This window comes from Leopardus geoffroyi, chromosome C3, assembly GCF_018350155.1.
Source record: "Leopardus geoffroyi isolate Oge1 chromosome C3, O.geoffroyi_Oge1_pat1.0, whole genome shotgun sequence".
In the NCBI taxonomy this organism is placed as follows: domain Eukaryota; kingdom Metazoa; phylum Chordata; class Mammalia; order Carnivora; family Felidae; genus Leopardus; species Leopardus geoffroyi.
This window is the reverse complement of record NC_059338.1, coordinates 67,430,966-67,454,359: the sequence shown is the minus strand read 5'-3', so window position 1 is coordinate 67,454,359 and position 23,394 is coordinate 67,430,966. Positions and strand designations below refer to the sequence as shown.

Here is a 23,394-nt window from a genome sequence, read left to right as displayed (position 1 = left end):
CGGGGCCATGGTTCACCGACGGGGAGGGAGCCCATCCACTCGCCAGGATCGCTGCCTGTCCCGGGGCTCCTTCGCTGGTGACCGTACTGTCCTACCTGTGTCACCGATCCCAGGTCCTACCAGAGCTTCCGTGCTTTTGTTCTGGGCGGAGTGAGACCAGCGACACAGAGAGCAAAAGACAGACACATCGTGGAAGTTGCGGTGAAGAGGGCCCCGCAGACCAGGCGGGGATCCAGCTCCAAGCCCTCTGGGGCCCAGCCGCCCTGCCCCCTCCAGCGGCTCCCCCTGCCCCAGCGCCAGAGGAAGATGCAGGGGTGGGGAGGGAGGTCCCCGTGCAACCACGCATGCGCCCACCGTGCACCGCTGCGCGGAGGCTGGTGCGGGTCCCCATGAGGCCCTCCGGGGAGGCACAGAGGACAAGCACTGGGGGGGGGGGGGGTCCTCCCCCCTCCCCACACACCAGCAGTCCCAGTCCGGGGCGCCGGGAGCCCTGCAGGCCCCGTGTCACCCGCCAGAAGTCAGCCGCCAGACGCATTGGTGGCGTGGGAGCCCCGAGCCTGCCTGGGTCACACGGGCAGGAGGACGGTGTGGGTGGGACAGCTCAGGGACAGGAAAGCCAGCCTCCCTGGGACTCTGGTGGGCTCTGAATATGGGGACATGGGGGCCCCCACATTGACCTGATGGCCCCCACCTCCAGTCCGGTCCCTCCTCCCCCCCATCCCCTCAGGTACTTCCAGCCTCAGACAACTAAGTGACACTGTCCCAAACTGTCCCCAGGGAGAGAAAAGGGCCAAAGGGGGCTCCGCAGCTGCGGGAGGCCTCCTTCCTCCAGCCACCGCTCTCGGGCACGACCCGGGCCACCCCACCCCTGTCCCCAGACGTGCCCCCCAGATCGCGGTGCCCCCTCCGAGACAGCTTCTGGCCCGAGGAAGCCTCCAGACTCGGGGGGCCACCCCACCCCGTAGTTGTGGGGCTCTGCCTCTCTCATCTCATCTGGCTGAGCCACCCAGGCGCCCCGAACTTAACTTTCTTAAAGTAAAACATTGTAAACATTAGCACTGTGAAAGACTCCTCCTGTTTATTAAGCACCTACTGTATGTATATGATGGGCACTCTGGTGACATCTCGATTAACCCCAAGACGTTCCTTGCCAAAAAAAAGGACATAATTCCTAGTTTACAGGTGGAGACATATTGAAGAGGGTAGAAAACTCGCCGGACGACACGCAGCTCGTGGGCGGCACAGCGAGGAGAGCCCAGGACTCACTCCTGCCAGGAAGGGGCTGGACGAACTGAAACGTGGGTCTCCATTCCTGCAGAGGGAGCCCTGGGCAAGGGCGGCCCTGTGGACCCCGGCCGTCCTGGAAGGACCCCAAGGGGCCACGTGGGCCCCAGGCCCGGGGTCTGGGAGGCTGAGGGCGGCAGGGTTGGGACAGCCCAGGGCACCTGGGGCCGGGCCTCGGGCCATCTCTGAGGCACCCACAGCAGAGCCGGCCCTGAACAGGAGGGGACAGGGTGATGCCGATGTGAAGCCGCTCCTGGGCTCCGGCCTTCACCGCCCCGAGTCCCCAAATGTCCTCAACTGCAGGCCCTCGGTCAGAGCTGTCGAGGGTCTCCTCGTTCTCCCCACCCCAATGCCCCCTCCTCCCCTCGGGGACAGCAGGTCTGGCTTTGAGATGACTTCCCCGCCCAGCAGACCCCACAGAAGGCCCGGCTCTGCCCAGACCCAAAGCCTGGGGGGCAGAGCCCCTCTCCGTACATGACAAACGTGGGGGCCGACCGCCCCGTGACCAATGTCCCCGTCCACAGTGGCTTTCTTCTGTTTGATTGCCCTGTTGTTTTACGTCCCCAGCAAAACTCTTGAACCCAAGTGGAATCCACATCCGGGAGAGGGGCTGTGTTTGCAGAGGGCTAACAGGTCTGGGACAGTGGCCCTCTGTCTGTCTCCACTGGTCCCCGCGCTGGGTCCACACTCAGCCTGCTGTATTGAAGGCAACTCACCGTGTCTCTGACCCGGGCCAGAAGGGCCCCCTTGAGCCGCACACGGCAGGAGGCCAGGGAATGAACCAGCTTCTCTTTCCTCCTGGCTGCGGGGGCGTCTGGCCCGACCCCTCACACTGGGGGGGTGACCATCTGGGACCAACCATCCATCCCTCGTCCTGGAGGCCGTGACTGCCGCCTCCCTCTGCCTTCCCCGCCCCCACAGTCCACAGGAATCCCAGACAAACTTTAATCAGAGGTACTCTATTAATTAAAACCCTCCTGAATTAACTCAAAACGGATCACAGATCTAAGTCCAAAATGCAAAGCCGCAGAGGTGCCTGGCTGGCTCCATCAGTAGAGCAAGTGATTCTTGATCTGGGGGTCGTGAGTAAGAGCCCCACGTCGGGGGTAGAGTTTACTTTTAAAAATATATGCGGGCGCCTGGGAGGTCCAAGCATCCGACTCTTGATTTCGGCTCGGGTCATGATCTCACAGTTCATGAGTTCGAGCCCCCCATCGGGCTGTGTGCTGACAGCTCAGAGCCTGGAGCCTGCTTCAGATTCTGTGTCTCCCTCTCTCTCTGCCTCTCCCCTGCTCATGCTCTCTCTCTCAGTCTCTCACAAATAAACATTAAAAAAAGAAGAAGAAGAAGAAGAAGAAAAGAAATGAGCTATCAAGTCATGAAAGGACATGGAAGGATCTTAAAAGCATAGGACTAAGCCAAAGAAGCCTATCTGCAAAGGCTATATTCTGGAAAAGGCAAAACTCTGGGGATGATAGATCAGCAGTGGCCAGGGCCTGGGTGGGCTGGGGGAACGAATCGGGAGCACAGAGGATCTTCGGGGCCGTGAAAATATTCTGCACGATACCATAATGGTGGACACCTGTCATTCCACGGCTGTCCAGCCCCAAAGAACGTAAACTGGGGGCTTTGGGTGACGACGACGTGTCGATGCAGGCTCATTGACTGTAACAGTTGTGGGTGTGCGGGAACTCCCCGTATTTTCTGCTCGATCCTGCCGTGAACCAAAACTGCTCTAAATAAAATCAAGTCGATTTAGGGGCGCCTGGGTGGCTCAGTCGGTTGAGCGTCCGACTTCGGCTCAGGTCATGATCTCACGGTTCACGAGTTCGAGCCCCGTGTCGGGCTCTGTGCTGACAGCTCCGAGCCTGGAGCCTGCTTCTGTTTCTGTGTCTCCCTCTCTCTCTGCCCCTAACCCACTCCCATTCTGTCTGTCTCTCTCAAAAATAAACATACATTAAAAAAAAAATCAAGGGGCACCTGGGTGGCTCAGTCGGTTAAGCGTCCGACTTCGGCTCAGGTCACGATCTCGCGGTTCGTGGGTTCAAGCCCCGCATCGGGCTCTGTGCTGACAGCTCAGAGCCTGGAGCCCGTTTCGGATTCTGTGTTTCCTTCTCTCTCTCTGACCCTCCCCCATTCATGCTCTGTCTGTCTCTGTCTCAAAAATAAATAAACATTAAAAAAAAATTAAAAAAAAAATCAAGTCGATTAAAACACAACAACCACCAAGCAAAAACCCTCCAATGACTTCCTGCTGTACTTTTGGATGGAACTCAAATATCTTAAAGCCCAGGCTGACCTGGGCCAGGCTCGCCCCCCTGCCTCCAAGCCCGCGGTTCCTCACTTGCTCCCCAACAGCCGGTCACGTGGGCGTTCTTACCATCCGCACACCTGCCATGCCGGTCCTACCCCAGGGCCTTTGCACTAGCTGTCCCCTCTGCCCGCAAGGTGCTGCGCCCTGATCTTGGCAGGGTTAGCTAATTCCTATCATCCAGAACTCAGATCAGACGTCATGTCCTCAGAAAGCCCTCTCTTGCCCATGCATAAAATCTGTGCGTCCCTTCCTGCCAGACCCATCAAGGTCTCTCTTATCATCCAGCTTTATTTTCTTCCTGCTGCTTGGTGCTATCTGAAATCACCTTCTTTATCTGTTTGTTTAACTGCTTGTGGACCGACTCCCCATTAGAATGTAGACACCACGGCTCGGTGACTTTGTCCGGCCCATTCACGGCTGTGTCCCTGCGGGAGAACGGCTGCCAGCCCCCTGTGCTGGATAGTCAATCGATATTTGTTGATTGCATAAATGAAGTAACGAATGGCAAGATAGAGTCTTAGCTCTGTGCGAACTTGGTGAACGTCTCAGGATCTCCGTCTCTTCGTAAACTCGATTTTCCATCCAGCTCCAAAGCACTTGGAGAGAGCGAAGGGTGGGGGGCTTCTCCCTGGACAAACCCTCATCCACCTGATAGGCTGCAGGTTCCCGCCAAGGATGGCCTCCCGGGGACCGGGAAGGATCGTCAGCTCCCCAGCTGTGGCCCACCTGCCCCGGAGCCCCGGGAGCACCAGGCTCATGCGGGCAGGGCTGTTCCTCATGCAGCGAGCCCTGCTGTGGACCGGAAAGTCTCTGCACCTGCCTGGGACCCCGGTGCCAGCAAGGAGCGGGGCCCCAGGTCCGCACAGGGGCCCCAGTTGGTTCTGTGCTGCGGGGCTGACCCTGAGCCTTACTGAGGAGGTGAGCCCGACTTCATTTCCTTCTCCGGAAAATAGCTCTGAGGTGTGCGGTCTCCCCAGGCCCAGGAGAGGCTCTGCCCCCACCCCCCCGGGAGCCCACAGGGGCCCTCCCCCCCCCCACATCCCAGGGCATCTCCTAACAGGAGGGCACCTTGTGCATCGAGTGGGGGCCTCACTGGCGGGGACGGGGTGGGGAGAGGGAAGCCCCACAGGACAGGGCAGAATCAGAACAGCAGGAAACACCCAGACCCCAGCCCGGCACAGTGCAGAGCGCCACAGGCCGGGGCTGTGGTCACGGTCACGGGCAGGCAAGTATGGAAAGGCTCAGAGCCGCCAGAAAGGCTCTGAGGGCAAGCTTCCTTGTTCTACAGACGGGGAAACTGAGGCCTGCTGAGGTTCTTGCTAATGGAGCGGCAAGGCTGGAGTCAAATGTCTCGGTCATGGGACACCCCCCCCAACGTCTCCAACCCCAGGCCCCCGGAGCCCCACGCGCCCCCCCCCATGCTCTTTGCAGTGGGCCCACGGGGCTTTCCTGTGGGAGAACAAAACTCCAGTTAGAAAGCCTCAGCCCTACAGTTAAAACTGCAGTAACACGGAAAGTGAGAGAGGGCCGGTCCCCAGGGCTCCGTGTTCCCCATGCGGGGCTCCAGTGTCCTGCCCTGAGCCCTGGAAGGGAAGGGGGCTGCGGGGGAGGTGGGAGGCAGGGGGAGCAGTCTCGGGCACCTGCGGGCCGGTGTGACCACAGCCCCCGGGGTGGCTGAGGGAGCCTGCGCGGGGGCACGGGCAGGACCAGTGAGCTGTGTGACCTTGGGCAGCCCAGGGCCCTCTCGGGACAAGAGGGATTTGACCTACGTGTGCTCACGTCCCTCCAGCGACGCTGGCTCGAGACCATGGCCGTCTCCCCTGGTCAGGAATCATCCAAGACGTGTCTCTGTTTCATTTTGAGTCCATTTTTACAGCGAGAAGCATCCACTCTGTGTGAGCAGCAGTTGAGTGAAACAGAAGCATCCGCTGGGGTGCGTGCATGTGCGTGTGTGTGCGCGTGTGCGTAATGGTGCAATCCCTTCCCTGCAGCACTGGGGACCGAGGGGACATGAGCAGGCTAGCGGCGGTCCCAGGAGATGTTCTGGTGTCTCCAGAGCGGGGACAGCTGTAGGGAGACTCCAGACACGGGGAGCCTGGGGACAGCAAAGGAACAGAACGGGAGACACCACAGCCCCGTCCGGCGGCGGCCGGAGGTGACCCCCATGACCGCACTGGTGGAACAGATGACTGACTCTGCAAGGTGGAGGCAGCCGCTCCAGCCACGACCTTCGCCTGCCGTGCGCCTCCCCACTCCCCCCGGTTCTGGTTCCAGAGCCCAGCCCCCTCCACCCGGATCACTTGTGGCCTCTGTCGCTGGCCAGGCCTCTCCTCCGCCTCGTCCTGTGAGCTCCCCGCACCCCCGCGCCCCTGCCCAGACTGCCTGCCCTTTGCTCTCTGGTCCTTCTCTTCCCCTTCTCCCTGTGACGTCCCTGTCCCCCAGACTCTGCGTGTTATGGGCTGAATACTGTCCCCCAGAACTCATGGGCGGAAGCTCTAAGCCTCAGATCTCAGAACGTGACTGTACTCAGAGGTACGGCCTCTAAGGAGGTGACTGAGGCAAAACGAGGTCGCGTAGGTGCTCACAGGGGATTTTCGTTGCTGAAACCCCCTGGTATGGGGGACTTCTCTATACAGTCCGAGGAAACGGATATTCTGATGTCCTCACTCAGATGTGCACAGAGTCCCAACTACCCAGCTCTAAGTTACGCTGAGGCTAGTGCGCCCACACCTGGGGCCTCGGCCTCTGCCCCCACGTGTTGTTCGAAGGTGGGGTCCCCCGGCAGAGTGGGGTGCTCTCGGGCTCTAAGTTACTTCGGCTCACCACAGCCCTGGGCGACCCGGAGCCTCGTTCTCCTGGCTTGTATAAGTGGGGATCGAGACGGCCACTTGACGGGGCGACCAATGCAGACGGGCGACCAAGACGAGGCCAGGCTTGTGAGGCTCGGGGCGGCCAGCGTGAAGGGCCCCGGGCCAGGCTGTGACCTGTACTCGGCGCTCAAGGACGGCGGCCGCTGTTCGGTCGTTTCTCACAAGCCTGACCTCCTTGCAGGATCTGGCAGGTCAGTGAAGGGAGTCGCCGAGCGGGAGGCCTCGGCCCCTGCTTTCCCTCACCTGCCCCCGGTCCCCACCGAGCCCCTTCTCAGCAAGTGCCAGGGTGTTTATTGAGCACACAGGGTGAAGCCTGTTGGGGGGTGGGGGCAGCTTATGTGCACAGTGATCACACAAACTCTTTTTTTTTTTTTTTTTTTTTTTTTAATTTTTTTTTTTCAACGTTTATTTATTTTTGGGACAGAGAGAGACAGAGCATGAACGGGGGAGGGGCAGAGAGAGAGGGAGACACAGAATCGGAAACAGGCTCCAGGCTCTGAGCCATCAGCCCAGAGCCCGACGCGGGGCTCGAACTCACGGACCGCGAGATCGTGACCTGGCTGAAGTCGGACGCTTAACCGACTGCGCCACCCAGGCGCCCCATCTTTTTTTTAAAGTAGGTTTCACGTCCAGTGCGGAGCCCCACACGGGGCTTGAACTCATGACCCTGAGATCATCAATCAAGAGTCAGATGCATAACCGACTGAGCCACCCAGGCGCCTCTTAAATTCAGTTTTTACAGTTTTTTTATGCTTATTTTTTGAGAGGGAGAGAGAGCGAGCGAGCGCGGGGGAGGGGCAGAGAGAGAGGGAGACAACAGAATCCAGAGCTCCGAGCTGTCAGCACAGAGCCCGACGCGGGGCCCGAACCCACGAACCGTGAGATCGTGACCTGAGCCGAAGTCGGACATCCAACCGACGGAGTCTCCCAGGCGCCCCTGCAGTCTCCTTTCTGAAGTGGAAATAGGCCCGCCCTCCACCCCCTGCTTAAAACCCCCGTGGGGGCTCCCACCTTCGATCGTGGGGTCCCACAGCCGTGCCACACCGGCTCTGGACGCCTGCCACGCGGAAGACGCTACCGACGCCGAGTGCCGGCGGGCAGCCCCCGCCTGGCACAGGCACCTCTTCCCTCTGGAAGGTCCCCTTATCTTTCAGGCCCAATCCGCAGCGTCACCGCTCCTCGCGAGCACCTGCCATCCGCTCCCGGCGCTCTTACCGCCTGTCGAGCGTTGACCGCCCGGAAGGACGGCCGTTCCACGTCTCCTTCCCCCACCAGATCGGAAGGCCCTTCGGGGAGGAAGAGACTGGGTCACATCCGCCGCTCTGGTGTCCCGCACACCGTGGGGCTCCGGGCGTGCAGATCGAGTAAATCACTGACCGGTGACCTCACGCGAGTCTCCCACTGAACCGGGCGCTGCCTCCGCCTCCGCCCGCGTCACCTCCCACAGCCGGGGAAGGACAAGGTGGTTTCAAGGCCACCTTCCGTCTCTGCCTTGCCTGTCCCCTGACCCCGCGGTCCCGGGGGTGTCCGACCCCCAGGGCTGCCCTGGACATCTCAGGATACTGACAGCAGCTCAGCGAGGGTCTCGGTAGGCGAATACTTTGTAGCGCATTCCAGATAAGCCGTAAATAAACGCCTCCTGACGGTAACGGCCACGTCTTTTCTCCGTCTTCGGCTCCTTTCTGGTGTGTCTCCTCCGACGCCCAGGCGTGTTGGCTGTGGCCACAGCTCAACTCCGTCTAACAGCACCTCTCAGACTCACAGGACGTGCCGGGAGGCCGCCCCCCCCGACCACCCGAGGACTCTGAGGTTTGGGGTGGGAGACGAGGACCCGCCAATTCAGACAGGCGACCAAGACGAGGCCGGGCGCGTGCAGGCGAGGCTGGGTCTGGGGTCTGGGCTCAGGGAGCATCTTGGAGAGCAGAGGGCAGTAAGAGTGGAAACGGGACTCAAGGCTGCTTTCCTCTCCACTGGCCTCCATTAAAAAAGGCAGGCGAGGGGCGCCTGGGTGGCTTGGTCGGTTGAGCGTCCGACTTTGGCTCAGGTCATGATCTCGTGGTCCGTGAGTTCGAGCCCCGCGTCGGGCTCTGTGCTGACCGCTCAGAGCCTGGAGCCTGTTTCAGATTCTGTGTCTCCCTCTCTCTCTGCTCCTCTCCTGTTCACGCTCTGTCTCTCTCTGTCTCAAAAATAAATAAACGTTAAAAAAATTAAAAAAAAAAAAAAGGCAGGCGATTGGGGCACCCGGGGGGCTCATCCGGTTCAGCATCTGACTCTCGGTGTCAGCTCAGGTCACGATCTCACGGTTCATGGGTTCGAGCCCCCGCATCGGGCTTTGTGCTGACAGCACGGAGCCTGCTTGGGATTCTCTCTCCCTCTCTCTGCCCCTCCCCTACTCGCTTGCTCTCTCTCCTTCTCTCAAAAGAAGTAAACAAACTTAAGAAAAAAGAAAGGCAGGCGACGGGGGGCACCGGCTGGCTTGCTCGGTGCAGCGTGACTCTTGACCTCCGGGTCGTGAGGGTGAGCCCCACGCTGAGCGTAGAGATGACTTTAAAAATAAGGGCAGGCGATCACTTGGTTTGAGAACCAGTCTGGAGCCAGTGGTGCCGGGAACAGGGGCCGTGGCCGCCCCCTCCCCCCCGCCCCCGACCAGAGCTCTGGATCTGGGACCTGCCTTCCTAGCTGTTATGTTCCCTGAGCCCCAGATTCCTTTCCGATCCCCATGAGACCAAGAGCAACTCCTGGTTATTGGAGCAGCGTCCTGTCGGACCGAGCCCAGCAGGTGAGTTCCCGGAGGACAAAGCAACTTGCCTCAGGTCACATGGCTACCAAGGGATGTGACTCTCCAGACTTCTTGCTGAGACCAAGGAGAAGCCTGGACACGGGGGGGGGGGGGGGGGGGGCCCGCTCCACAAGGCCTTCCCTCAGCCGGGCCACCCAGGAGGCAGCGAGGGGTGCAGGCAGCCGAGAGGTCACCTGCCTGCGCACCGGGGACGGTGATGCTGGGGGCAGGGGCAGAGGCTCGGAGGAGGAGGAAGATTCAAGAGCTTCCTTCTAAGGGACACTAAGCCGCTTTGTCACTGTGTCACAGGGAATACGTGAAATCACCTGTCACAGCTGGCAGAGGCAATGAGATGGCTCCGGTGTCCCTGCAGGGTCTCCTTACGTGTCCGGCGGCCTGGGGCCTCAGCGGTTAGCGCCTGGTGCCCTCTAGTGGCGCAGCTGGGCAGTGGGGCACCGGCAGCCAGAGCACAACGTCCTCCCGGGCCTGTCCCTTTGTCAGGGGCACGTATGGGAGCCACCTGCTGTCCCTGAACGCTCTCTGGGGGACAATGGGGGACACTGGAAAGAGGAAGTGGGGTCTGAAGACTGGGATTCTGGCCCCAGCTGCCTTAAATAAGTGCCTTGGGTTCTTCATGTGAGCGAAGGGATGCCCACGCCCCACCCCCTCGCCCCCGCCTGCCTCGGGGACCCTGGAGAGACAGGTGACAGCTCCTCGCCAGGTCAAAAACATTGCTGAAGAGCAAACTATTGCGCTCATGAGAAAACAAGTGACAGCGCAGGTCCCGGATGCCAAGGACAGATGGAGAGCTGGTGTGGGGGAAGGGGCTGGGGCAGGGGAGCCAAGAAGGAGAAGGCGTCCCCCGCAGAGGTGACAGTGTAAGTGCGGCCGGGGAGGGCGGCGGGGAAGGGCGTCAGCAGAGACAGACACGTCCGTGCAGGGCGAAGTGAGCCTCCGGGGAGAGCCAGGCCATGGGGTTGGAAATGCTCACTTCCTGTCCCTTTCTCTTAATCCAAAAGGCAGGTAGGTCTGTACTGCCCAACCCGGTCTACAGACTCGATGCTCTGCCTATCAAAATTCCAGGGGCATTTTTCACCGAAATAGAACAAACCATCCTGAAATTCGTGTGGACGCCCAAAAGATCCTGCACGGCCAAAGCAAAGCTGGAGGCACCAAACTATGTTACAAAGTTACGGTAACACAAACAGTATCGTGTCAGCGGGAAGACAGGCACGTTGATCGAGGGAACAGAACAGAGAGCCCCCAAATAAACCCACACACATACGGGCAGGTAATTACGACAAAGGAGGCAAGAGTATACAACCGGGGAAAGACAGTCTCTTCAATAAATGGCAGGAAAACTGGACAGCTGCATGCAACAGAATAAAACTGGACCGTTTTCTCACACCACACACAGGAACTAACTCAAAATGGATTAAAGATTTGAAGGTTAAGGCCTGAAACCATAAAACTCCCAGAAGAAAACATACGTGGTAAACTACTAGACATTGGTCTTGGTGATGATTTTTTTTTAATTTTTTAAATGTTTATTTATTTTTGAGAGACAGAGAGTGTAGTGGAGGGGCAGAGAGAAGAGGAGACACAGAATCCGAAGCAGGCTCCAGGCTCTGAGCTGTCAGCACAGAGCCCGACGCGGGGCTCGAACTCACAGACCTTGAGATCGTGACCTGAGCTGAAGTCGGACGCTTAAATGATTGAGCCACCCAGGCGCCCCCTGATGATTTTTTTAATTTGACACCAAAAGGAGAAGGAACAGAAGTGAAAATCGACAAGTAGGACCACATCGTACAAAAAAGCTTCTGCACAGCTCAGGAAGCAATCAACAAAATGAGAAGGTGGCCAGTACTGACTAGGGGAAGACAGCATATCCGATTAGGGGGTTATAGCAGAAATAGATAAAGAACCCACACAGCTCAACAACAGTAACAATCATTTCATCAGAAAATGGGCAGAAGATCGGAAGAGGCGTTTCTCCAAAGAAGACAGACAACAGCCAACAGACACGTGGAAAGATGCTGAACGTCACTCACCATCAGGAAAATGCAAATCGAAACAATGAGATACCACCTTACGCCTGTCAGAATGGCTAAAATCGTAAAGACAAGAAAATGAGGGCGAGGATGCGGAGAAAGGGGAACCCTCGGGCACTGTTGGTGGGAATGCAGACTGGTGCAGCCACCGCGGAAAACGGCGCGGGGGTTCCTCAAAAAATGAAAAACAGAAATACTACGCCACTTCTGGGTTTTCATCTGAAGGAAACGAAAACGCTAACTCGGAAGGGTGCCTGTCCTCCCACGTTCGCTGCAGCGTTATTTACAATCGCCAAGACACGGGAACAGCCAGCCATCGACAGGTGAACGGACGAAGAAAATGTGGCGTAAATATAAGGGAATATTACTAGGCCATAAAAAAGAGTGAAACTTTGCCATTTGCAACAAGGACGCATCTCAAGGGCATTATCCTAAGTGAAATTCGTCAGATAGAGAAAGACAAATACTATATGATACGATCTCTCTTACATGTGGAATCTTAAAAAACCAAAAACCAAAAACCAAAACCAGGATCCTAGATACAGAGGATAGATTGGTAGTTGCCAGAGGCAGTGGCTGTGGGGTAGATGAGATGGGTGAGGTGTTTTTCTTGTTTAGTTTAAATGAATTGAATAACTTGTATTTTTTTTTTTTAAGTATAATTTAGGGCGCCGGGGTGGCTCAGTCGGTTGCGTATCCGACTTCAGCTCATGATCTCGCGGTTCGTGGGTTTGAGCCCCGCGTTGGGCTCTGTGCCGACAGCTCGGAGCCTGGAGCCCGCTTCGGATTCTGTGTCTCCCTCCCTCTCTGCCCCTCCCCTGCTTCTGCTGTGTCTTTCTCTCTCTCAAAAATCAATAAAAGACTTTACTGACGCAGAATGTCAGCAACTAGGAATTTGAAGTTTTTCCCATTAAAAAAAAAAAGGGAAGTAGGAATATTTGCTTCTATGAAACAGAAAAAACTAAAACGTCTACTTCTTGAAGCACGTTTCCCGGAGGCTTAATACTGTCAGAACAAGGTTCCCACCCTCCAGAGTAGGCTGTGAGGAGGCCAGTCTTGACCCCCTCGGCTTTCTGGGTCTCCTTCCCAGGCCCCTGCCTCCACCCCAGCTCCTCACCAGCCGGGCCTTCCTGCCCTTCCTCCCGCGGAGGGCCCGTCGGAGGGGCGAGGACAGCTCAGGGCTTCGGAAAACGGGTCTTAGGTTTAGGCCACGGGCTTTCCTCCTCACTGGCTGCGTTCCTAACTTCTCCCAGCTCGTGTTCCCATCAGTAAAATGGAGAAATACTAATTCCACCATAATTCTCAAATTAGGGGCGCCTGGGGGCTCAGTCGGGTAAGTGTCCGACTCTGGGTTTCGGCTCAGGTCATGATCTCACGGTTTGTGGACTCGAGTCCCACGTCGGGCTCTGCGCTGACAGCGGGGAGCCTGCTTGGGGATTCGGTCTGTCTCCCTCTCTCTCTGCCCCTCCCCCACTCATTCTCTCTCCCTCTCTCTCTCTCTCTCAAAATAATAATTCTCAACTTAAAGATGAAATGAGGTCGTGCATCTCGCACATGTAACATCGCGCCTGGCGCTCGGTCGGTTCAGGCACTTCGCGTGTTTTAGGTCACACGGGAGGAGCTGTTGACCAGGAACAGTGACAGGGTGTGCCACCTGGTAAGGGCTACCCGGGCACAGGGACGTGTCCCTAGGTGGCCGGTGGAGAGCGGCGCAGACACTCCCCACTCCTTCTAACTGGGAAGGCCGGGTCTGCCCGCTGGCCGCCACGACCTCAAGGGAAAGAGAGAAAGAAAATCACGTGAGAAGACAGCCTCGGTGCCACTTTCCGGAAGTAGCTACTGGTAACAGTGGGGCCGAGATTTGTACCGCTTCCCAGGAGAGCAAAACTGGGGCAGCAGAGAAGGAAGTTTGGGGGGTCCGGAGAGAAGCCAGCTGTGGAATGAGGATTGAGGCCTGCTCTGGTCCTGATGGGGGCGGGGGCAGGGGAAAGGGGGTGGGGAAGGGCAGGGGGCAGGGGCTGGGGTGGGGGGTGGGAGAGCTGGAGGCAGGGGGCAGAGGGCAGAGAGCAGGGGGCAGGTGACAGAGGTCAGGGGGCAGTGGGGAGGGGGGAGGGGGGCAGGGCAGGCAGTTACACACTCGCCTTCCTTACACCCCCAGCCCTCTCCGCACCGCCTTTTCCTCTGCCTGCCACATTCTCCACGTCCCGTGTCCACACGTGTCCCTGGCCCCCGGGCCACCCCGAACAAGGACGGTCTTACTGACCGCGGACCGGGGCGCGGCCAGGCTGCACGGGCGCCGGGCAGGGGAGTCCTCGGCACGCACTTCCTGGCGAGGCTGCGCGAGCCTCCAGCACCAACTCCTACTCCTAAAAGCCTTGCAGGGGGCACTCGGCCCGAGCTCGAAACCTGCACAGGCCTGGCTCTCGGGGGGCCCCGTGACCCCCCCGGGGAGCTCCCAGCCTGTGGCTCTGTCTGCCTGCAGCTCCGGCCCCCCCCAGCCCAGGGCCACTCAGCTCTGTGGGAAGCTGGACGCAAGTGTCCTCCGGGGGGTGACGCCCTCCTCCCTCTCCCTGGAGGTCGAATCCAGCCCTGCCCTGACCGGGTCGAAGAGCCGAAGCAAAGGGCAGGCGCCCTTAGCAGGGGAGGTCCCCCTGTGCCGGGTGGGCCCCGTGCACCAGGGACGAGCCAGGGCCCGGCAGCTGCAGGTCCTGGGTAAGTGCGTGTTGGTGGATTTAGGCCCGGGAGGGGGTGGCCTTGGGGGGGGTGAAGGAAAGATGAGGGTCACCCGTCACCTAGGCCAGTTCGCCAGCGGGCACAGCGCCCAGAGGACGGGATCGAGGGTCAGACGTGGGTGTGAGTCCTGGGCCTATTCTCCAACCAATTACACTTGGGCGACTCACTTCACATTTTTTTAATTTAAAAAGAATTTTTCTCACATTTATTTCTGAGAAAGAGACAGACAGACAGAGTGTGAGTGGGGGAAGGGGCAAAGAGAGAGGGAGACACAGGATGTGAAACAGGCTCCAGACTCTGAGCGGTCGGCACAGAGCCCGACGCGGGGCTCGAACCTACGAACTGTGAGATTGTGACCTCAAGTTGGACACTTTATCGACTGAGCCCCCCAGGCGCCCAGGTTTTTAGCAGGGTTGAGCCTGTCACTCTGGCCCCACAGGGACGAACCTGGCCCACAAGCTCTCGGGTCTTAAGTCGAAGCCCGGCTGTCTGACTCACGCGAGGGGCCCACCATGTTCTAGACCGCGTGCTGGAGCGCTCCGCAAGGTCTCACTGCACACCCGCCGGAACGTTTCGGTGAAGCGTGATCCCCTATTTACAGGATGAGATCTGCACACCGGACTCGCTAACATCTCCCTGGTTGCCCAGCTGAAAGTGGCAGAAACTAGTGCACTTGTCGCGATGGGCACCTGGCGACGGATGGACGTGCCAAATCCCTATGTCGTACACTTGAAACGAATACGACTGTAGGTCAACTAGGTGGAATTAAAGTAAAAATAAACTACCAGCAAATTGGCGTGGGGGGTGGGGGGATTGGCAAAAACCAAGACTTGAACCCAGCGACGCTGATGCCAATGCCACAGGCGGCCAGCCCCTGGGGACACGCGCGAGGGACACTGGCCTGCACGGGGAAACCGCAGCTCAGTCTGGCTGTGTGGACGGCACATCCAGCCTCGGCCCCACCAGCGACCAGCGGCTCCATGAGGAGAGCTGCCCCTGGGCCTCAGCATCTTGTGTAAAGTGAGAGAAAAATCATTCCCCCCACAGAGAGCACTGGTCTGGACCCAGCATTCAGCAGGTAAGAGGCCCGACAGAGCTGGCAGCTTCCACCTTTGTGTCCGGGCTGCTGCCCTCCCTTCCTGCACCCCAGCCACTAGGCTCTTCTCTGCCATGAGCTCTGGTCCATTCTAGAACAATCTCCTGACCTGCTCCCGGGGGCCGGGACGGAGCAGAGTATCTTTCCAGCTCTCAGGGTCTAGCCCACAATTTCTTGTCTTTAGACGGTGCTCCCCACAGAAGGGGGGGGCACCCGGTAAGGTCCTGGAGTTCTCTAGAAGAAATTAAGATTAAGCATAAAAAAGCAAGGGAATAGGGGCGCCTGGTTGGCCCGGCTGCTAGGACGTGCACAACTACTGACTTTGGGGTCGAGAGTTCAAGCCCCACGTGGAGGGTAGAGCTCGTGTTAAAAAAAAAAAAAAGGCAGGGAAATACAAAATAAAACTTTATTGAAGCAACTAAACAGCAAACCAGAGAACACTTTGTTCCATGGGACACCTAGGACAGGCGAGTTAAATATCTGCGCACTTTTCTAATTGGAATTAATTTTAAGTTGCTCGTACCTTTCCCGTCTGTAACTCAAAGCGAACAGCCCCACTCACGTTTGTACCGCTCTGTCCTCAACCCGGCAGTAGGCCGACCCTGCCTCGGGCTCCGGCTGGAGGACTTGACCGAAGGAGCTGTCGGCTGCAGGTCTGCAGACCTTCTTGCCGAGCGGGACTCGGGACCGCCCCCACCCACCGCCGGCATCAACCCCCAGAGCAGCGTCCCACAGACGGGATGGGAAACCAGCGTGGCCCGGCCTGAACACATCTGAGGAGGATTCGTCACAAGGTCCTGCACACTAGGGAGCCGAACCCGGCCCTGCACAACCCCTCGGGGATCGGAGGCCTGGTGGCCTCACTCCTTCTTGCCTCCGGGGGCCGGGTTTCTCGTCAGGAGCTTCCCGGAGTTGGAATGGGTCAGCGTGGACACCGTGGGGGACTCCAGCTTCACTCTGTCCAGGAGGGTCTTCTTGAGTGCGGCCGGGGAGATCTTCTCCTGGTCGGCCATGGACTGCAGCTCCCTGCAGACAGAGCCCCGCGGGGGTTACGGGAGCCCGAGCTTCACGAGGCGGCCCGGTGCGCACGACCCCGGACCCCTGAGAACCCGAGCCTGCCCCAAACCACAAGCCCCCGGATCAAACGCGCCCGGAAGCTTCTCAGAAGCGCTCTTTAGCTACGTGTGAGTCACCACCGGATGTGCAGCTCCCCACGGTGCCTGCGGTCGCAGGAGTCGTCATGGAAAAGCCCCGGGTTTGGAGTCAATGCTTCCCCGGCCCTGCCTCCACCGCGTACTGGCCGCCTGAGCTTGGGGACGTCGTCTCTGAGCCCCACCTTCCTCACCCCGATAGATCACAGCCACCCCGCCACCACGGCCACGGTGGGCATTAGCGACGTAAGGCCTGCAAACTCTCAGCTGAATAAAGTCAAATGAACCGTGGCTCTGAGCGGAGCACAGACTCTGACGCCGCTAACGGACCAGGGACGGCAGGATCTGCCCGACGGGGCTGGCCCACGGGCCACAGGGAGATTCACCCACCGTGTTCGGATACAGGAGGCCTCCACGGCGTTGATGAGCAGGGAGCGGAAGCCCCCGCTCTCTAGGAAGTGCAGGGCGTGGATGGTGGCACCCCCGGGCGAGCACACATTGTCCTTGAGCTGGCCGGGGTGCTGCTCTGAGGCCAACAGCATCTTCGCGGCACCCTAGGGCGGGAGGGAAGAAGGGGAGGCGGGAGAGGCCAGTGGGCCTTCCGAACGAACTTCGACGGGGGCTTCCCCACGCCCTGCGCCCTTCCCCACACCAGCCCTGCCCTTCCCCAGCCTTACCCCGGCTTCCCCACCGTGCCCCACCCCCAGTTCAGGGACCCACGGAACCCCCATCCCACACCCCAGTCCAGAACGTGCAGCGAGTAGATACCAACCAGCAGGGCCTGGGCCCCCAGTCGGACGGCCAGGCGCCGGGGCAGGCCCATCTTCACCCCGCCATCAGCCAGCGCGTCCAGGGCCATGAATGCCTGCGGGGACACTCGCTGAGCCCCAGGGCAGCAGGCACTCCGGGCATTCCCTAGGGCCCGCTCGCCCGGTGACCGGAACTGGCCGCAGAGGCTGACCTCCTCTGCTAGCTGGCCACGCCCCCAGCCCCAGTCTGCCTACAGCCCGCCTGCCGCCCTCGGTCCCCAGAGGGCCTCACGTAGGCAGGCCCGCTGCCGCTGAGCCCGGTGACGGCGTCGATCAGGTCCTCCTCCACCTCGGTGCAGAAGCCCACGCTGCTCATGAGCTGTTCCAGAAGCTGCCCGTCCTCCACCAGGGCGTGGGTGCCCGTGGCGTACACCGTGGCACCCTCCCGCACCACCACGGGCGTGTTGGTCATGCAGCGGATCACCTTGGGGGCCGGCTGGAACGCCATCAGCTTCTGGGATGCGGAAGAGGCCCAAGTGAGTCCCTGTGGCGCAGCTTCCACTGGCACCCCGCCCCCTCCCACAGGAGCACCCGGGGAAGAGAGGGGGCACCTTCTCCACAGAGCTGATGGTGACACCGGCAGCACAGGAGACCACGATGTGCCTGGCCTGCACGTCCGCCCCGATCTCGTCCAGGATGAAGGGGATGATGTGCGGCTTCACGGCCAGGAACAGGACGTCACTGTGCCTCACCGTCTCCTTGTTGCTCCGGGTCAGGTTCACGCCCATCTTCTGCAGGAGGAGATGGTCCAGCTCAGGGCGTGGGGCGGCCTCACTGGGCCCAGGTCCTCTCGGGGAGCAAGCGAGCCCCTGCCAAACCCACTCTGCCCCTGCAGCCTGGAATTCCTGTCCCTTGGGGAGTCTGTCCCTCCCCCCAGGGGCCCGAAGTCCCCGGTCCCACTACTAGGCGGGTGAGCTAAATGCCGGACACGGACCAGCTTCTCCGAGGCAGCCAGGAAACAGCTGTCTCCCACCCAGGGGTTCGCATGGAAAGAGGCGCAAAGGGAAAGGTGAACCGGGAGCGCCCAGTGGGAGGCAGAGGAGTTGGGTCCAGCCTTGGACCATGGCTGGACACCTGTTCGCCGGGCCGCGCGGTCTCCGCGTGGTCCAGCGGCGACCCGGAGGTCACCCCTCCGCTTTGGACTCCAAACTGAAAAGCGGGGCCCTCCAGTTCTGGGAGCTGCCCAGATTTAGGGTGAAGAACTAACTCAGCCAGCTTTCCCAGCGATCACTCGTGCCTCAGAATAACTCCGAAAAGGGGCTACCGTGGGCTCCGCTTTGCCAAAGAGGAAACTGAGGCTCAGCGTGGTTGAGCACCTTAGGGTCGCACTGCCAGCAGGTGAATTAGGCAGTTGTTCGCCGCGCATCAGTGTGCCGGGCGCTTAGCACACCTCGGCCTCCATCAGTGTCGGGCCCACCCCGCGCCGTCCGCCCCCTCGCCCGCCCCTCGGCCCGGCCTCCCCGGCCCCGCCTACCCGGAGCGAGGACACGGTGGGCAGGTCCATTTCCGGGGAGCTGGCTATGATCCTGTGGGCCGACAGGATGCCTGCGGAGGACGGGACCCGTCAGCCGGCGCCCCCGAGAGTCCCGGACGCGGCTGCGGCCCGTCCGCCCCCGCGCGCTCACCTGCGGCCGTGAAGCCCCGCGCCAGCGCACAGGCCAGCTGGCCCGCGCCGATGAAGCCCACGCTCATGACCGCGGGAAGGGGCTCGGCGCCGCCCGGGAGCTGCACGAGGCCGGGCCGACAGAGCCCCCAGAGACCCGCGCGCGCCCCGGAAGCCGGACACGCGGAGCTTCCGGCGGCTTCGGGACCCCTCCCCACTGCCTCCGCGGCAGACGGCGCCGCGCGCCACGCGAGGGCGGCCAATCCGCGGCCAGAAGCTCGACGGACCAATCCGAGGCCAGAACCTCGGGCGGACCAGTCCGCGGCCGGGAGCTCGGGCCGTGTGCCCGCCTCTTGCGTCCGGGATTGGGCGGTCGGAACCTCCGGAGCGGAGGCCGGAAGTCGTGTCCCCAGCTGGCGTGTTCGTTTGGGGGCTCCTCCAGACGTCTGGGGGTTCCGGGCGCGGGTCAGGCGGAAGTGTGGCCAGAGTTGTGCCTGGGGCGGACCGGCCGCCGCCGACTGTGGGCGGGAGGTGTCACCGGGTTGCAGGGATGAACGGGGCGGGGATCGGGCCGGCTGGCGGCGGCGCGCCCCCGGGTGAGCGGGGCTGCCGCTGGAAGCCCCAGCTGCCCGCTCGCTCCCGGCCCGCGGGCGTGGTGGCCGAGCAGCCGGTTCTCGGCTGGAACCTGCAGGGCTCCCGGGAACTGGTCCCGAGGCGTGGCGGATAGGCTCCTTTCCGGTGCTTGGGAGGATGGACTCCTGAAGTAGGGAGGCGGCCAGCCCCCTGCCGGTCGACCGCCATCTGTGCTTCCTAATTCGCCCTTCCCGGCTGATCTCTCCACCCAGGCACACACCTGCGGGCAGAGCGTCCCCCATGGGAACCGAGACTTCCGGAGCGCAGGGACCGCCCTGAGCCTGGTGCCCGACCCCAAGACCGTGGTGACCTGACCTTCACTGCCCACCTGCTCGGACCCACGACCTGTGTCCCACACTTTCTTTATATGAACCTGGACGTGCTTTGAGCACTCTGGAGACGGTCTTTAAGACCCTAGTCTCCGGGTGGTGGTCTCACCGAAATAAATTCCTTTCCTGTTTCCTCACCATCCGTCTCTCTGCCTTTGATTTTGTGCGTGGCCAGCAGCCGAATGTGGTCTGTTTGGGACCCCCAGGGCCGGGTGCTCTCGCCCCCTGCGCCCCGGGTACAGGTAGGGCCCCGCCACGTACAGGGAGGTCTATGCCTTCGCCACCCCACCACTCGGTTTATACGCCCCACACACGGGCGGTTTCCACTTCTTTCCGCAGTAAAGGTGTAAGTAAGGGGCCTCGGGGACCGGGTGACAAAAAATACGAAGGAAGAACGCAGCATCCCTGAAGAATTCGCAGGAGCTGGAGAGACTGGCCTCCCCAGCCCCTGTCTGCCTGCGGTCCTGCAGCCCCGCCCCTGCCCCCTCCCTGCACCCCTCCCTGGGCTGCCAGCTTCCTCTACCTGCTCCCCCTGAGCAGGCCCCACCCTCTCAGTTCTTGTACCCTTCAAGGTGCAGGCCAAATGTTCACTATTTTTATATTAAAAGTTTTTATTTGTTTTTATTTTTTTTAATGTTTACTTATTTTTGAGGTTGAGAGGGACAGAGCCTGGGCAGGGGAGGGGCAGAGGGAGAGGGAGACACAGAATCTGAAGCAGGCTTCAGGCTCTGAGCTGTCAGCACAGAGCCCAACGCGGGGCTTGAACCCAGAACGGTGAGATCATGACCTGAGTGATGTCGGATGCTTAACCAGACTGAGTGCCCCCAGGTGCCCCCTAACTTTTTCTGATTAGAAAAGGAATACAGGCAGGGGCGCCTGGGGGAGGTTAGGTCAATCAGACTTGATTTCCGCTCTGGTCATGATCTCACCACCTCTTGAGACGGAGCTCCTCGCTGGGCCTAAAACCTCAAGATTTTCTCTCTCTCCTTCTGCCCCTCCCCTGCTCTCTCTCTCTCTCTCTCTCTCTCTCTCTCTCAAAAAAGAAAGAAAGGAATACATGCATATTGAGGAAAATATGGGAAATACAAAAACAGTAAAAGTTAAAAAGGGTCAAAATCACCTACAATCACACCTCCTAGGGATAGTTTTTTGGAAACATTGTTGGTGTATTTCCTTAACGTTTTATTTTGCAGGCGTATAGACTTTTCCATCTTTGGAAATAAATGATAAACGTAACAGTCTTGAAATTTCTATACTAGATACGTAGTAAGCATTTCCCAAGGCCACTGAAAAGTTATTTGAAACAAGATCTTAGTGACTACTTGGCATTCCATTATGTGGACGCGCCACACAGATGTAACCGCTGTCCCAAAGGTCAGAGTGAGGTCCATTCATTGCACAGATGCCTACCAAGCCAGGTTCTGGGGAACAGCCATTGGCAAAGCAAAGTCCCTGTCCTCACAAACTTACATCAGTTTTTAAAATTATTTACACTACTGGGAGGAAACCTTTGCCTAACTCTTTGGTTATTTCCTTGGTTACATGTGGTTAGTGGCTTTTGTTTTTTAATATTTTTAAAAATTTTTTTTTATTTTAACGTTTATTTTTGAGACAGACACAGAGCATGAGCAGGGGAGGGGCAGAGAGAGAGGGAGACACAAAATCTGAAACAGGCTCCAGGCTCTGAGCTGCCAGCACAGAGCCCGACGCGGGGCTCAAACTCACAAGCTGCAAGATCGTGACCTGAGCCAAAGTCGGACGCTCAACCGACTGAGCCACCCAGGCACCCCATGTTTTTTAATATTTATTTTTGAGAGAGACACAGACAGACAGACAGAGCATGGGCAGGGGAGGGGCAGAGAGAGGGAGACACAGAATCCCAAGCAGGCACCAGGCTCCAGCCTCCGAGCTGTCAGCACAGAACCTGACGCGGGGCTCGAACCCACGAACCGTAAGATCATGACCTGAGCCCAAGTCGTACGCTTAACTGACTGAGCCACCCAGGCGCCCTAACATGGTAGTGGCTTTAAAGGCTCCCCATGGGGGCGCCTGGGTGGCGCCTGGGTGGCACAGTCGGTTAAGCGTCCGACTTCAGCCAGGTCACGATCTCGCGGTCCGTGAGTTCAAGCCCCGCGTCGGGCTCTGGGCTGATGGCTCGGAGCCTGGAACCTGTTTCCGATTCTGTGTCTCCCTCTCTCTCTGCCCCTCCCCCGTTCATGCTCTGTCTCTCTCTGTCCCAAAAATAAATAAACGTTGAAAAAAAAAATTTTTTTTTAATTAAAAAAAAATAATAATAAAGGCTCCCCATGACGGCCACCCTCCCCCTCCTCCCTCCCTCACCCCTACCTCCTCCTCCACTCAGGGGGGTTCAGCTGCTGAGGCCCCTCCCCCCTCCTCCCTCCCCACAGCACCCGCCCCCCCTTCCCCGACAAAGTGCCCCCACTTGTCCAGGTGCTCATCCCAGGGGCCCTCCTTCCTGGCCTCATGAGCAGGCTCACATGTTCTAGGAACGGACGTGACCCACACATGACCCAGGGAGGATTCTGAACTGCTTCCCGCTAACCCTGTGGCAGAGCCCTTGCCCCCAACCCTTCCTGACTAAGGAGGTTCTCCAGGAAAGCACACTTTGCGTGCACCTCTTCCAACAATTCGTGTTGGCTGTAGAAAGAAAAATGCAGTGTGATCAAAGGGAAAAACGATCATTGCTTTTAATCCCACCACCTAAAGAGATCCGACGTGACTCTTCGGAATATAGCTCGACGCCTCTTTGGCTTACAAATCGGGCACGTATTACATCTGCATCTGATTTCTTTATTTTTTTAGTGTTTATTTATTTTGAGAGTGGGGGGGGCACAGAAAGAGAGAGAGAGAGAGAGAGAGAGAGATTCCCAGGCAGGCTCCATGCTGTCCGCGCAGACCCCGATGCAGGGCTTGACGTGGGATCGTGACCCGAGCCGAAATTAGGAATCGGATGCCACCCAGGCTCCCCGCTTCAAGTCTTTGGGACTTCCTCTTCTGCCTCTGTTGGTTCCCACCCTGCTGGCAGCTCCCGGCTGTGATCTGAGTCCGGCGCCCCAACACGGAGGACAGGGAGGGACGGAGGAAAGAGGCCGCTCCAGGTGGGCAGGGGGCAGGTGCAGTGAACACAGGGAACTGACCTACGAGGCCTGTCTTGGGGCTGCAGGATGCTGGACCCCCGCACCTGCCCGCCACGTCCTCACAGTTCACAGAGTGGCCGCAATGGGGTTCGGTCACCCATACCCTCCAGATGGTCCCGGTGCCACATCTCTGTCTCAAGGCCGTCCTTGGGGCAGCTTCCCGGAGAGGGCTCCCGGGGCCACATTCCAAGGACAGGAGAGGAGGTGAGGCGCCTCCATTGCCCGGGTCCAGCTCACAGGTCAACTGGCAGTCACGTCCTCTCATTGACCTTCCCAAGTAGCCTCATCTCTGTGCCTCCAGCCAGAGAAAGTTCTCTGCTTTGAAGGACTCATGTGATAAGATCGGATATACTTGGGTCATCCAAGATCACCTCCTCATTGTGAGGTCTGTAACCTTAATCCCATCTTCAAAATCCCATTCGACATGTAACCTAACGGGCTCCAAGGACTGGGGGGGTTGGATGTACTCGGGGAGAATATTCTGTCTCCCTCACTGTCTCCCTGCGCTGATGAACACGTCCTTACATTTTGAAACGGAGTCAATCTCCTGGATTTGTTTTTTAGCTCACATCGGATGATGGGAA

The 23,394-nt window shown here is 59.2% G+C and overlaps 1 protein-coding gene and 1 long non-coding RNA gene across 3 annotated transcripts; one reads left to right on the top strand and one right to left on the bottom strand.

The window, feature by feature from the left end:
- Window positions 1-15,519: 15,519 nt before the first annotated feature.
- PYCR2 (pyrroline-5-carboxylate reductase 2) lies at window positions 15,520-18,973 on the bottom strand. Its single transcript, XM_045453277.1, has 7 exons — window positions 18,713-18,973; window positions 18,562-18,632; window positions 17,639-17,818; window positions 17,320-17,541; window positions 17,051-17,143; window positions 16,669-16,832; window positions 15,520-16,153 (listed from the first exon to the last, which is right to left on the bottom strand). The coding sequence occupies exons 1-7, from the start codon at window positions 18,777-18,779 to the stop codon at window positions 15,988-15,990; spliced, it is 963 nt and encodes a 320-aa protein (XP_045309233.1). The 5' UTR covers window positions 18,780-18,973; the 3' UTR covers window positions 15,520-15,987.
- A 24-nt stretch (window positions 18,974-18,997) lies between these two features.
- Window positions 18,998-19,790, top strand: LOC123585290. Of its 2 annotated transcripts, none has more exons than XR_006706038.1 (2): window positions 18,998-19,110; window positions 19,536-19,790. It is a non-coding gene; the product is annotated as an uncharacterized LOC123585290 (long non-coding RNA). The 2 variants fall into 2 exon arrangements; XR_006706037.1 differs by lacking the exon at window positions 18,998-19,110 and adding an exon at window positions 19,266-19,428.
- The last annotated feature ends 3,604 nt before the right edge of the window (window positions 19,791-23,394 follow it).

Excerpts from the sequence above, each read along its gene's own strand:
- PYCR2 (XM_045453277.1), bottom strand. The coding sequence starts at position 18,779 with ATGAGCGTGGGCTTCATCGGCGCGGGCCAGCTGGCCTGTGCGCTGGCG. Across the intron at positions 17,819-18,561 it reads CCACCGTGTCCTCGCTCCGG|AAGATGGGCGTGAACCTGAC; the intron begins GTAGGCGGGGCC and ends CTCCTCCTGCAG. Across the intron at positions 16,154-16,668 it reads GCCTCCTGTATCCGAACACG|GGAGCTGCAGTCCATGGCCG; the intron begins GTGGGTGAATCT and ends CTCTGTCTGCAG.